The 14,470-nt window shown below is 38.8% G+C and overlaps 1 protein-coding gene across 4 annotated transcripts in view; it reads left to right on the forward strand.

Annotated features, from left to right (window-relative positions):
* The window catches only part of LOC121516380 (ecto-NOX disulfide-thiol exchanger 2-like), a 206,900-nt gene that overhangs the window by 178,115 nt on the left and 14,315 nt on the right, over positions 1 to 14,470 (forward strand). For all 4 annotated transcript variants that reach the window (XM_041797653.1, XM_041797652.1, XM_041797654.1 and 1 more), the window contains 2 exons: positions 7,509 to 7,623; positions 12,142 to 12,329. In XM_041797653.1, the coding sequence (XP_041653587.1) occupies positions 7,509 to 7,623; positions 12,142 to 12,329 (303 nt within the window). The remainder of the gene's footprint in view (positions 1 to 7,508; positions 7,624 to 12,141; positions 12,330 to 14,470) is intronic.

Genomic DNA, 14,470 nt, shown 5'->3' on the forward strand with positions numbered 1-14,470 from the left:
TTTGTGCCTCCTCCTCCCCTCCCTCCATCCTTCCCCTCCTTTGAATTGGACACAATCTGCTGGGTGAGTTTTCCATCTGTAAAGGTGTCCAGACTCAGGTAAAACCGAACAAGTCTTCTTCAGCGACGGCTTTTAGTGAAGAGGAACATCATGTTCAATTTTCACAGCCTTAAAGCAGCACTGTGGTCCAATGAGAGCTAATTTCCCTCCGTACTTTAAGGATCTGAATTGAGGCTCAGTCCTGGGTCTAATGGACTATATTTGATCAGACCTGATTGGTAAGTTTCTTTGTACTCCAGTATAGAAACAACAGATTTCAGTTACCCAATCTCACAGCACAAGCAGCAACCAGCTTGTTCAACATTTCTTGTTAAAGGTAGGTGTGTGAAAGGTCAAAGTGGTTATCAAGGTTTTAGATTTGCTGCAGAAAACTCCAAAAAATTAAAGTGAATAATCTGAACCTGTATCCGTTTTTTTGAATGTATTTTGCTCCTAAAAGCTCGTCTTAACACAGATTTTAATAAGTGAGTAGAAAGCAGGATGATGCAAATTTATTAGTAGTTCGTGAGTACATTTCAGGATGTGTGATGTCAAGAGAGAACCGCTGTAGTATTGTCCTCTTCGCTCATTTCAGGGTTTCATAAATCTACTCATGGAGGAAACACTAATCTGTTTGTACACTGCAGCACGAAATATTAAGCTGTTTTATGGGTAAAAGTGTTTTATTAGACCTTAGGGAAATGTTCATGCAAAACCCAGAGAGCAGCTAAACACTGTCCAAGAAAATTCAAGATTTATTAAAGAAAATATTCAGTACTTTAAATGGAGAGGATGACTGACAAATTTCCAAGCTCATGGAAAACTTTGCATAAAAATAACCTGGTCAGCTGAAACCTGTGAGTGTTTCTTTATAGGAATGCACAATATACACTGATTACACTAGTGAGCACATGAGCATAGATGCCATGGAAAAAAGACACTGATAGGGGATTTTGATCTGCAGAATAATCCCTCATTCAGAAAATGTGGGACAAAAATGTTTTATTGTTGTCATAGTTCATCATTCTGTTTGCTTTTTCTTTCCCAGCAACTTTGCTCTTCATAAGCTATGACAAAAGACTTGTCATTCAAAATGATGCCATCTACAAGCTGTGTTTTATGTGTTCTATAAATATACTAATGAATGTTTAAAAGTGACAGTTGAGCAGGTGGATAAAGGTGTTTGGACACCAAACTGAAAATATGAACAGATTAATTATGACATGTATGTGAAGCGGTTTGTTGTCCACTTCAGTTTTGGGCAGAAGAGCTACAGTTTTGGAGATGCTCTGATACAGTCATCTAGCCCGCACAGTTTGGCTCTTCTCAAACTCAAATCTTTTCGCTTGCCCATTTTTCCTGCTTCTAACACGGGGTGTCAAACTCAAGGCCTGGGGGCCAAATCTGGCCTGCTGAACAGTTAAATCTGGCCCACAAGATTATCTCATATTTCTGTTATAACTGGCCCATCAGTATGAGGTCTGCGGAAGTATAAAAATGTAAACTTATCCTTGACGATTTAAGATATAAGTAAGGAGTAAAAATAATTAGATAAGAGGTAAGGAATGTGGGAAAAGAAATTAATTTGTTTAAATTTCACATTTTCAATATTGCATCTCACAATCAGGACTCAAACTTAGGATTCTGACTTTTTCTTTTGTACTTTGAGCATTTCAACTCATAAGTTTGACTTCTTATGTAATATTTTGAACTTTTAGATTTATAATTTTAAATTATACATCATATTTTGACCTCTTTAATTATTTTGTATTTCATCTCATATTTTCAACTCTTAACTTTGACTTCGTAATCCCATAGTTTGACTTTTCAGACACTCAGTTTGAAAATTTAAGTCATATTTTGACTTTTAATTTCATGATTTTGACTTTCTTTCTAATATATTTGCCTTTTAAAAACATTTTTTAATTTCAATTTCATGTTTTGACCTTTTTGGACTAATACATTTACTTGTCTCAGATTTTGAGCCTTTAAACTTATCTTTTTATTTATCTAATTATTTATTTTCATTTCAAAATCATTTATCATCAGTGCTTCAGTTTTTTCATATTTTATCACTGGTGAAATGAGGTTGACAGTATATGGTTAAAAAAAAGTGACCCCGTCAGGCCCTCAGGTTAGACTTGAATCCAGAATCCAGCCCCTGCTGTGATTGAGTTTGACACCCCTGTTCTAACACATCAATGTTAAGAAAAAATTTTCACTTGTAGCCTAATGTATCCCACCTACTAGATGCCATAATGAAGAGACAGTCAGTGTTATTGACTTCCCCTGCCAGTGGTCATAATGTTCTGCCTGATCGGTGTATGTCTGTTTTTTCATGTTTATTTAAGCTGTCTTTATTGTAAGGAGCCAAATATTTTAGGTTTAAAATGTACTTTTCCTTCCAACTGAGTCCTCTCCAACAAACAGTAGAACTGTTCCGATGCTGTATCCTGATTTATTACATTGTTTGGTGAAACTGTCAGGAAACCATAACAGGAGAGCGTGGGCTTTTTCTTCGGGCTGTAACTTTGGCAAACTCTGTGCCTCTTTGCCAAAGACATGACCTAAAACTTTGCTTTGTGCACCATCAACTGCTGAGTAAATATTTGGGAGTCTTGGCTCAGATTTCATCACTGATGCCTCGAGTACTTCAGCTCACTGTCATTTATTGCTAGCCTGCCTGCCACAGCTCACTGAGCTGGCCTTAACTGTAAAATGCTGCCTTTGAGTTTGAGTTGATGTTGGTGTTATAAGAGCTGTGAGATGAAGCTACACTTTCAGTGCGAGGGTCAGAGAAGCAAAATAATTGGCTAAATGTGTCACAGCCTGTCTAGGAGGGCGGCTATAACACAATCTTTTTTCTCAGTGATTTGCTTTAAATCCCAGATAAGTATTTACTGAGGTTTATTGTTCCGTATTGATCACAGAGGCTGGAGGTGTATAGGATAGAGAGCCATCGACCAGTCATAGCACGAGCAGGCGTCAGAGAGTGAAGTAGCTCTGGGTTTGTTTATCGTCTAACAGGCAGCAGCTCTCAGTCGTTGTAGATTCAGTCTGATTCTTCAGCCTGGAGCTGAAATATGGAGGAACGAGCCGATGTGTGGAGACGCTGCAGCTTCAGGGCAGAATCGAACGACAGCTGCCTCTCTCCATCACTGTTTTTATGCGCTGTGTGCGTGCAGCGAATGTTTGTGTGAGCGCTTGACTCCAGACACAGCAGGTGGTCGTGTGTTTGTGTTGTGTAGAGTACCTGTTTGACCTCTGCTCAGGCTCAGGCTCATAACGCTAACTAACAGATGGTTTTAAGTTGTGTACTCCTCAGCTGGTGTTCTGCCTTTAATTGTTTTAAGAGTAACTTAAAGCCAGCTGTAATTTTGTCATTGACTGGACACTGGTGTGTGCATCCTCTGGTATATTCTTTTAAAGTTAAATCTGTGGAGCAAAGCCATCTGTGTTGTTTTAAACAGCATATTTTAGTACGTCTCACTTAGTTATCATTTGTTTGCCATTAATAACTGGGTGGAAGAAATTTTTGCATCTGTTCAGTGTGGATGAGTAAAGTGAAAGATATATGTTTATTCCTTCAAGACTGATTTTTTTGGCTTTTTGCTTTTTAAAGGAGATGACAGGATGTTGGATAATGTAGGAGATAGGGTAAAGAGTGTAGGATAATATGTGGCAAAAGAGCCGCAGCTTGGATTCCAGCACTGCCTGCTTAGAAAACTGGCTTCTATAGGGGCACAACCTTACCACAAGGGCATCTACGGCCCAATAACCAAGTAAAATTGTATGTTTTTTTTTTTTTATGCAGAGCTGCAATAATAATGTAAAACTCACAATCAGTGTGACTTCAACAGTGATGATGAAAATGTTAAGGGGACATATTGTGCAAAAATCACTTTTTCATGCTTTTCTACCAAAAGTATGTTACAATGTTACAATGTTACAATGTCATTTAGCAGACGCTTTTCTCCAAAGCGACGTACATTTGAGAGCAAGAACAACACAAGCAATGATCTAGACAAGAAGAAACAACATCAGTAAGCGCCATCAAGTGCTTCAGGTTCAATTGGACGCAAGTGCTGCCGTGTAGAGTTTAAGGCAGAGTACCTAAAATATACGTTGTTTATGTAGTTTTTTTTTTGTTTTGTTTTTTTTTTGTTTTTTTTTTGTTTTTATGTTTTTATTTTTTTTTTTGTTTGTTTTTAGACATCAGCAATGAATCAAGGAAAATGTGGGATCACTAATCGCCATTCATTAGACTTCACAACAACTATTACCAAGTACCAAGTGCTGGATCATTCCCAAAGAGCTGGGCAAAGAAATCCCAGAAGTAGAGCAGGACAGTGCGAGCTAACTATAGTTGGGAAACTCATTCAACCACTGGGGACAGCAGTGGAGAATAGTCTGGCTGAGACTCAGTCTACTACTGGGGACAACAGTAGAGAATTGCCTAGCTAAGTGCAAAGTGTTCTCTGAAGAGCTGGGTCTTTAGCCTTCTCTTGAAAGTAGACAGGGAGTCTGTAGATCGAATGGAGTTTGGTAATTCATTCCACCATTTAGGGACAACAGAGGAGAAGAGTCGAGCTAGTGACTTAGGAGCATGATGTGCTGGAAGTACCAGGCGCCTTTCGCTGGCTGAGCGTAGTGGGCGAGAAGGGGTGTAGACCTGGATGAGGGACTCCAGGTAAACAGGAGCAGTTTTAGTTACTGCTTTGTAAGCAATGATTAGAGTTTTGAATTTAATGCGAGCTGCAACTGGAAGCCAGTGTAGAGAGATTAAAAGAGGCGTGACATGAGCTCTCTTGGGTTGGTTGAAGACCAGACGTGCTGCTGCGTTCTGGATCAACTGCAGAGGTATAACTGTGCATGCAGGTATGTGCCCCTGATGGATGAAAATGATGGAAACATCCGAACATATTCCCAACCATATTCCAAAAAAAATTACAAATACGTTTTTCCAAGAGTTTCCATACAAATTTTACCAAAAAAACAACCAAAAAATGTTTTCCCATATTTACACGATAATCCCAAAAGAAAAATTCAAAGCACATTCCCCAAAAACTTCCAATCAAACTCCCCTAGATATAAAAATTTCCCCTAAATTTTCATGAAAAATTACTTTAAATATCCAAACAGCATATTTTCCCAGCATTTCACTGAAATTTAATGGACAGATATCTAAAAACAAATAAAATTGCAGAAATGATAACTATGTTGTAGGAAAGTGAAAATGTTTTGTCCTCATATGTGCAGGATTTTGGGAGGTTAAACCATTTTAATGCATGTATTCATTTTAAAAATGGATAAATTATACAACTCAAAATCATATCTAAAAACTTGCTTTTTTTGAAAGCATCTGGTGACCCCCTCTCAGTGTCTTGCAACCTCCAACGGGGTCCCAAGCTTCAGGCTGAGAACCACTGGTCCATACCACAGTTCATGAGCATTTTTCCTGCAGCATTATTTTCCTGTGAAAACTCTATCTGTGTTTCATATACAGCAGCAGACACAGGTGCATTCTCTGTTCTCCTGCTCCATAGCATTAGACCTCTGTCTTTTCATGAAACACTGTGTACAGCATGAGCACACGCGTGTTCTCACAGCAAGATGAAAGCTGAGCAGATTTCAAGGACACATGCCAGCACAGATTCTCAAAGTGAGAGTATTTTTCTGGATGCTCACAGCATGGACTGTCTTATATTGGACATGTTCAAAGAGGCTTTTGTTTGTTGTTGTTTTTCTCCTGATGCATTGCTGGAAGATTTCCAGTTTGGTAGTCTGGATTCACCCTTATCTTTAAACCTTTTTGAAACTTGCTTTGTGTTGTGGGTTTTCACAAAGATATTGACTTTTGAGGTTCAGTTTACAAGGCTGAGAAAGATGGTATATTAAAGCCAAGGTGCACATCTGGTCTACTATCAGGATCCTCCCTACAACCTTATTTAAGTCCCTGTAACATGGAATCCAAAATTTGTCTTAACACACTAGATATGTTGGAATAGGGTTGCTGTAAACATGTGACTGCATTTTGGATTCAGACCATTAGCAAAGTTGTTAGAGCATTAAAAAGTTGTTTACCTCTTTCTTGGCTTGGTTCAATTCGGGCATGGCAAATATAGCACCCCATGATGTCACAGGTTGCTATGGGAATTACCCTGCCCCCTAACACTGCAACGATTTAAAATCACAGAGCAGTTCATCTCGAAACAGTCTGTTGTTACCTGATGTCACTGCCTTCAGTGAAAGTTAACAGCTAGCCACATGCTGTTTTTGTTCGCTATATGGTAAATTTCCCAAATCAATCAGCCACTGTGGTCTACAGATTATTAAAAGTATCATAACAGAGAGATTTGTACCAGAAAACAGTAAATGTATTAACTGACTTCTGTCTCTCTTCTGGCACGGAGCCAGGCAGTTGTGCTCTAATCAGAGGTCACCATAAGGTCACAGGTCAGGCTAATTGCTGGAGTGCCCGTCTATATTTTACTTGAACAAGATGCAGCAGGAGCAAACATCTTACCTGCCAAAGGTGTGTTGTAATCCATATTTTACTTGTCTTTAGTCCTGGGTGATTAAAAGAAGCAGCCTGTGGCTGTCTCTCTCCACACAGAAACAATTCCATCTTTCATGTCTTTCAGCATCATGATGCTAAAGTTCAGCAAAGTGTCCAATCACAGACATGTTCTGTTCCTCCCAAGTCTGTCACAATAAAAGCCTCTGGTGCTAATCATCATTGAAAACTTTTATTTTGAAGAGCAACATAAGGACATGGAGTGTTTTCAGCAGCAACTACTGCCTCATTTTTCATGCTTTAAAGCTTGATTTTCTAAACTTCAAGATGTTTTTCATGACTGAAATTTTTACTGGTGGTTCATAACACAACAAATCTAAAATCCAGATTTTTTTAAACACAAATTGCAACCAAAATTTTTCAATTTTTTACATTCATTGCCAAATGTTTTTAATGAAAAATATGACTGTTTGGACTCAAGATGGAACAAAAGATGGGATGAACATATCCTTCAAAATAAAGGCACGTCGTAAACTTTTTGCCACACATCAGTGACCAACTGAAAATGGCTTTGTGTACAATTAGTTGAGAACTACGGTGTTTAAGGTGTAATATTTTGTCATGTAACATCAGTGTCTTCTAAATTTCACGGATTGGAGCTGTTGTTGTCAGTGTCATACTTTTCAAACATAAATGTGCTCTTTTCTCCCCACAATAGAACATTAAAATATGAAAACAAAAGCAAAGTCTGGTGGTATTTTGCTGCTGTTTTTCTTGTTTTGCTTTTTTGGAGGTCTACTGTGCTTTATTTTGATTTGTTTCTTCCAGCCGTTGCTTCACATTAACTGTAAAATAAAAAGGAGTGCAGTCCTCTCTAGAAATGGCACCATGACTCACCTTTGAATCTCTGCACCTCTCACCCTCCCCTCTCTGCTGTTGTTGTGTTTTTCAGGAGATAAGAAACATGCACAACGAGCAGCTGATGGGCATCAGGCGAGAGGAGGAGATGGAGATGTCTGACGACGACATGGAGGATATGCCTGACAGCAAAGACTCGGAGGACTCAGGTAATCATGTACATACATGTAATCACAGCTCAGCACTTCTGTTTACATGACAGGATATACTAAGAGTCTCTAGAGAATGAACTCTGAGAGCGTTGAAATCACAGAGGGAGACGGCTGAAATGACAGTAATCATGCTCTAAACACCAAACAACTCCACTTGAAGAAAGAACATACATCAACATGCTGACAACATGCATGCTTCACTGAGTGGATGATAAAAAATACTAGTCTGTGACATCAACCCCAGTCCCTAAAGACTATACAATACTGTACATGATACGTGTGCTTCATTTCCAATTAGAGTGCCAGTGAAGCATCATAATCCTCTGTTTTTCCCCTTTGTGTTTGGTAAAGCAACAAACCAACAGTGCTGATGATTCCCCACAATACGTCTAGGGTTGTCACCAGGGCAGCTGCTTTTACTGTGACCACCATGTCCTGTCACCCTGTTTCATGTGTTGTTTTGCTCCCGTCATGTTAACCTTCTCCTATTTGTTTTTTGCTTATATGAGAGCTTTTCTAATCAGCATGCAGATGCATGTAAATGCAGTCATCAGCTCAGCACCCTTTCTTTTGCCAACCTTGTTATTTAGCTATCAGTAATTAGCTTTGCTATCAAGTATCTGTCATTTCTCTTCATGCTGCAGGGTTGACCGAGGTGACAGGTGTTTATGAGACATTTTCTGCTATTTGTGTTAACAGGCTGACTGTTACACAATCTTTACTCGCTGACTTTTAAACAAGCATTTTTTCATGTCAACTTTCCCACCTTAAAACACCGACTGTGTTATGACTGCAGCCTCTTAAAAAGTAAATCAATGCTTGGAGTCTGACTCATGTAGAGTAGAGAAAGTAAAAGAAGCACCTGTGTGCATGACTGTACATCTGTAGGTGTCTTTTTGTGAGCGTGCATGCAGGCTAAGGATGTCTGCAGGTCAATAGCTCTACCTGTGATGTAAGAGAGGGGGAATTACTCAGAATTTGACCAAGTGGTTGACATCTCCCCACACTGAGCTGATGAGGCTCGGATCAATATTCCTCTCACCTCAAACCTCCACACACAAACAGCAGAGTTCATTAACACAGCTGAGGGTCCTTCATGATCAACTGCAGGCAGCTCTGGTGAACAGAAACCAACCAGACTAATACAGGATGGAGCTTATCTCCCCTGTCCAGTCAGGGTGTTGAACTTTCCCCAAAGAGCTTCCCCCCCGAGGCCCACAGGAGGAGAGCAGAGCTGATAACAGTGGACACATCTGCAGCTGAGCAGCTCTCGTACAGTAATAACTCCCTCTGTCTCCTCTCTGTGCTCGATAGGTCAGCTCAGATGTCCGAGAGAGGGTGAATGCACAAAACACTGTGGGATTATCACAGCTCTCAGCACTCTGTGTTAATGTATTGAAATCTGGTATTCCTCTGTTGACGTATATGTGTCAGTAAAGTTTATTTCAAAGGCTCTGATTTTATGACCAGCTTCCTAAGTAAACTTTTAGGGTCCACTTTTAGTTGCATATGAGGATGTTTTCTATCAATTTTAAACCACTAAGTCTTCATCATAGTTTAAAGAAAGCTTGGTTACTGAAAATTTGATATTTCTGATGAAAACCTGATGAATGTGTGGGATTAGTTATAAATGTTGTTGTTTAACTGTAGACAGCATTCTCTATGCAGAAATCACTTCCTGTTCCACATTTGAAGTTCTTCATAGTGACATGACTTTGGCTGAATCCCAATTCTCAATTTAACCCTCAAGCTCAATCCTCAGTCTTAACTCACCTCTCAAAACCAAGTGTAAGGGCCATCTCGTGATTTAGAAATGGCACGCCCCTTCATAGCAGTTATGATTTCAGACTGTAGAGAGCAGTAATGTGCCAAAACTGCGTTGTCTGTCGATTCAGAGGAAGAAGAAGAACAAGAACCTGTTGATATTCAACCAAATAACGTGTATAAACACCAAAACCACGGACATATTCAGCTGAAAGTCACCGTATAACACAGCCATTAGCTAACGCGAAACACCAGTTGTAACTCGTAGGCTTGTCCACAACGGCATGGTTACCAGCTTATAATCGTAAAAATAAAAGTAAATGTTACACTACAAAAAGGCAAATAATCCATAAAATAACATTAAACTAAGATATGGAGTAGTTTTCGTAATTTTTAGATCTCTTTTAACAAAGAAATTTACATTTGTAGCTCAATTTCTTCCCCACATTCACTGCCATCTTTCTTTGAGAGATAACCCTCAATACCAAGGGAGCTCCAGGAACATCTCAAAATTGAGGGAGGTAAAGCCCTCAAACTCGCCCCTCAACTCAACTATTGGGAGAATTTGGACAGCCCTTGCACTTGGGTTAAGATTGAGGGTTAAGGGGAGAATTGGAATTCAGCCTTAATCTGCAAATAACCTAACAGTTCATTCAAAACACATGTAGGTACTTACGGGTTCGCCAGATCAGACATGTATGATGGTGCAATGCCATTCCCAATTCTATAAGGTAGCAGCAGAACCTTAAAGAAGCCAATGAAGTGAGGCCAGCACTGAAGTGATGTGCTCATATTTCCATATTTACTCTGTCTAATCTAACTGTGACAAAACAAAAGTGTGAATAAGGACCTCAGCATCCTGAAACAACTGGTCTAATCCTGGCAATATTTCTGAGGTGAAAAAAAGCCACTCTTGTCACTTCATTTATATGAAAATCAAACAAAAGAATCTGATCAAAGAGCACACCAATCCAATCAGATTTTTAAGTCAACAAAGATCTGATTTTGGCTAGTCTTAGTCTTGTATTTTATATGGATAAAATGCTGTCAACAAACATTTTAGTCAATGAAATTAACACTGGTATGTGTGAGGAAAAAACTGTAAATACTTACAAACATTGTCATGTTGTAGAACAGTTTTTGTCAAAAGAGTTTGGAAAGCATTTTTTAGTTGGTAAAAACAGACACGGCACTATGATTGCATAATTATTTCAGTGGATGGCAGAATTGCGAAGTAAATTGATATCAGCTGTAGATGATTTTGTCTTGAGTCATCATACAATTTGATCTTTGTTATGCAGTTATGAATCTGATTGGAACCATTTTGTGTGTTTGCCCTGAAAAGAAGATATGTTGTTTTTCTAAATTCTGATTTACTGCTTCACATTGGAAGACACATTTCCAGAGCTTAGATGCTGTTTCTGAATAACTCCTGCAGGAAGAGGCAGATAGAAATAGACTCATAAGCAGACATTTATTTGGAGGAAAAGTCATTTTTAGGTAGCCCTCTTCTTTCTACATAATTAGATTCATGCTGAACACCCAAAAGCCTCTTCAGTTTTCCTGTGCTTTTCAGTTCAGTTCAATTCCACTGGCTGTATTGTCATAGAAACCCTCAGTTTCACTGCCAAATCAATGTAAACATTTATCATAATAATAATGATAATAATAGCAGAAAAAAGATTAGAATTGATATAGAAAACTTGGTTTAACTTAAACACGTTGAGGATGGCGTTGTTGTATACGACAAGAAGACACATGTTATTGAAAGTTAAATTACTTTTGAACCACAAATCGTAGCAACTTACTTGTTTTTTCCTCTGAAAATCCTCTGTTATGCTGTTCTAATGACACTCACCACACCTCCATAGCTCTTACAGAACATTTTCCCTGCAAGCTAGGAACTTAGCTGACTTTCCAGAGTCTTTAAAGGTTAAAAACACACCAGTAACTCTGATATTGAAGGTCTCTTTATCCACCTAAAATCCATTTTTCAATCGTCCCTGAGGCTAGCTGGTTAGCCTGCCGCCATATTGTCTATTTTGTATCCCAGAATGCATTGTGACTGGGCTGTGGCAACAAAATGCAGGCTGTTCCTTTGTCATGTCATAGAGAGGAGAGGGTCTGACTGACTCATAATTGAGGGAAAGAGACACAGAGAGGCCGTAATGTGTCCCTCAGAGTCACTACAGACAGAAACTGCTTTAAATGATGACTCAAATTCCTCAAACCACAAGGACTTTTTTGTAAAAAATATGAAGACTTTTTGTCACAGAATGATTCTTTTTTTAATTATTTGGTCCAAAAGAGGTGGAAGAACAAGTTTGTGCAAAAATATCTTAGAGTTTTTTCTTTTGTCTTTAAAGTCCCATAACTTTCTAAATTTCCAGTAATACTACTACAGCAAACAAATTCTTAAAGGCCAGGTTGTCCTGAAGAAAAGGATGTTTAGAGTTTACTGTGCACCACGGGTTGATGTTTTACAAGCTTTTTAAGACAAAAAGTCCTGGTGAGACACAGTGGTTACAAAAGTAGCTAAAGGCTCATTTGGTTGAATGAGCATTGTTTTTGTTTGCAGCTCTGTTTCCACCTCCTGTTGGCTGCAGTGGATGAATAGTCTTTGCTCTTTAGGGATCCAGCTTTGTCTGTGACGACAAGCTTAGTTGGGTATATATTAAACACCAGTAACATGTGATACTGAATAATAGAAATTTAAGTTGCTGTTTTGTGCACTTTATGTTAAACTTGCAGGTGTTTCGCAAGCAGAGGCCTTAAAGGAGGAGAACGACTCCCTGCGCTGTCAGCTGGACGCCTACAGAAACGAGGTGGAGCTGCTCAAACAGGAACAGAACAAGAACCAACCAATGAGGAGCGAGGAGGACAGCACGCATTCTCAGCAGCTCTGCTTCCTGCAGCAGGCTCTGCAGGGCATGCAGAAGGTAACACTTATCTTAACACAGGAGTACAGTCACTCTTCTCCTCTCCTCTCCTGTGTCCGACAAAGAGTTTAAGCTCCACTTCGTTACTGCTCTGCTTGAGGTTTTTAAGAACGGGGTCGTTCAGGTTAACTGATTGAATTTTCCACTTCGACTGTCTTTTATTCATGACCCAGCACTCTCTAAGAGCTGAGAGGGAACAGGTAGGAGAGTACAGCTGTCTGCTGCAGCTGTTAGTCTTTTCTGAAGAACTGAGAAAAAAACAATATTGAGGTTTTTTCTTGTTAAAGCACAGCTTTCCCTGTTTGAAAAGGTTTTCCTTGAGTTTTGAGGGTTGTGTGTTCAAATACTTCTTGGAAGAAATCCAAGGCTTTGGCCAGTGAAATACTCAGTAAAGTTGTTTTTTTTGTGCTTGAAAATGTTTCTTTTATAGCACACAGTACATCTGTCACAGCATGTGGCTGCACAGCATCTTCAGTCTTTTAAAATGAGACCTATCTCAGTAGATGGGTTAACCGTTTTGAGGTTTTTGCACTGTCACACTTTCAGTGGTGTGGTTAGATTACCCATGTGATACTGGCACTGAATTGTCACACCAACTTTAACAAAATCAGTAGCTGATTTAATGTTGACAAAGTTAATTTAGGGATGTTTAAAGAAAGAAAAAATCATAATTCCAGATTGTCACTGCAAATATTTTTGGGTTTATTACACCTTTGACATTAAACAAAAATATTGCAATGACCATTTCCAGCATCTTTGCACCTTTAATGGACCAGACATCTCAGTTTTTTCTAAACTCTTTTCAAGAACAAAACTGTTTGTCACAGCTTTTATCATATTAACTTCATCAGCATAAATACCTGTGAAAAATCTTAACATCAACATGATCTCCACACCTTCTGAGCTAAATTAATTTATAGAGCAGGATCATAAGATTTTAGCAACTCTGTATTCTTTACTAATAAATCTGTTGTCTTTTACCCCTTAGGAATACAAACTCTATGCACATTAATGCCATGGAACTACTTTATTTACTCATTATGCATTTATAAAGTGTCCTCACGTTGCTTAATGTCAGAGGCAATGGAAATTAGGATTGATTCGGGTTTAGAAGAGGAGAATCCATTAAGTCCCTGCTGTTCATTTCTGCCTTCAGAGAATAATTACCTCTCTAGTTTATGTCTCTTGATGTGTTTATGAAAAGATGAGCTGAATGGATTAAACGAATCAAAAGACACTGATATTGGATACGCGCTCTCACAGTAGTCTGCATGTTGTATCACACTGACAAGCAAATTACATTGGCATATTATCAGCATGAAATGTCAGCCTGCTTTCTCTTTTGAATTAAAAGTGCATGTGATACAGAAGTGCCTAATTTACAGTTTTGCAGATAAATTCTCTCTGTATAGACCCCCTGTGTGTTGTGGGCACTTAATTTGCCTAATTTGTTGAAATTCACTCAGTAGGAGGGAATTCTCTCTGTCTGTATTTGGCAGTAAACTTGAAATGTGAGATCAGTACAGTTGTAAGCTATCAAAGTTTTCACCTTTATCACTTAAATGAGAGTTTCACCTTAACATTATTTGTCTGTTTTTCAACATTTGGAAAATTTCTCTTTACAGACATTTATAACAGAAAATAACACAAAAGTCTTTTGAACCATGACCAAAGATACAGGGCTTTATTTACACCCAGCCATAAATGCACAGGTGCATGGCTCCATCCTTGTGGTGTTGAACAAATTTACTGCTAAAACTGAAATCAAAATCTAATTCAATCAAAAACATCTTAACAGGCCAAGTTCCATGTTAACATAGGAGCCCTTCTTTGATATCACCTTCACAGTTCTTGCATCCATTGAATTTGTGAGTTTTTGGAGAGTTTCTTTCTTTTGATGTGAACTGCCTCCCACCCTCATAGATTTTTAGCTTGAGGATGCTCCAAAGGTTCTCAATAGGGTTGAGGTCAGGGGAGGATGGCGGCCACACCATGAGTTTCTCTCCTTTTATGCCCATAGCAGCCAGTGACACAGAGGTATTCTTTGCAGCATGAGATGGTGCATTGACATGCATGAAGATCATTTTGCTACAGAAGGTACAGTTCTTCTTTTTGTACCATTGAAGAAAGTGGTCAGTCAG

The sequence above is a fragment of the Cheilinus undulatus genome, linkage group 10 (genome assembly GCF_018320785.1).
Source record: "Cheilinus undulatus linkage group 10, ASM1832078v1, whole genome shotgun sequence".
Lineage (NCBI taxonomy): Eukaryota > Metazoa > Chordata > Actinopteri > Labriformes > Labridae > Cheilinus > Cheilinus undulatus.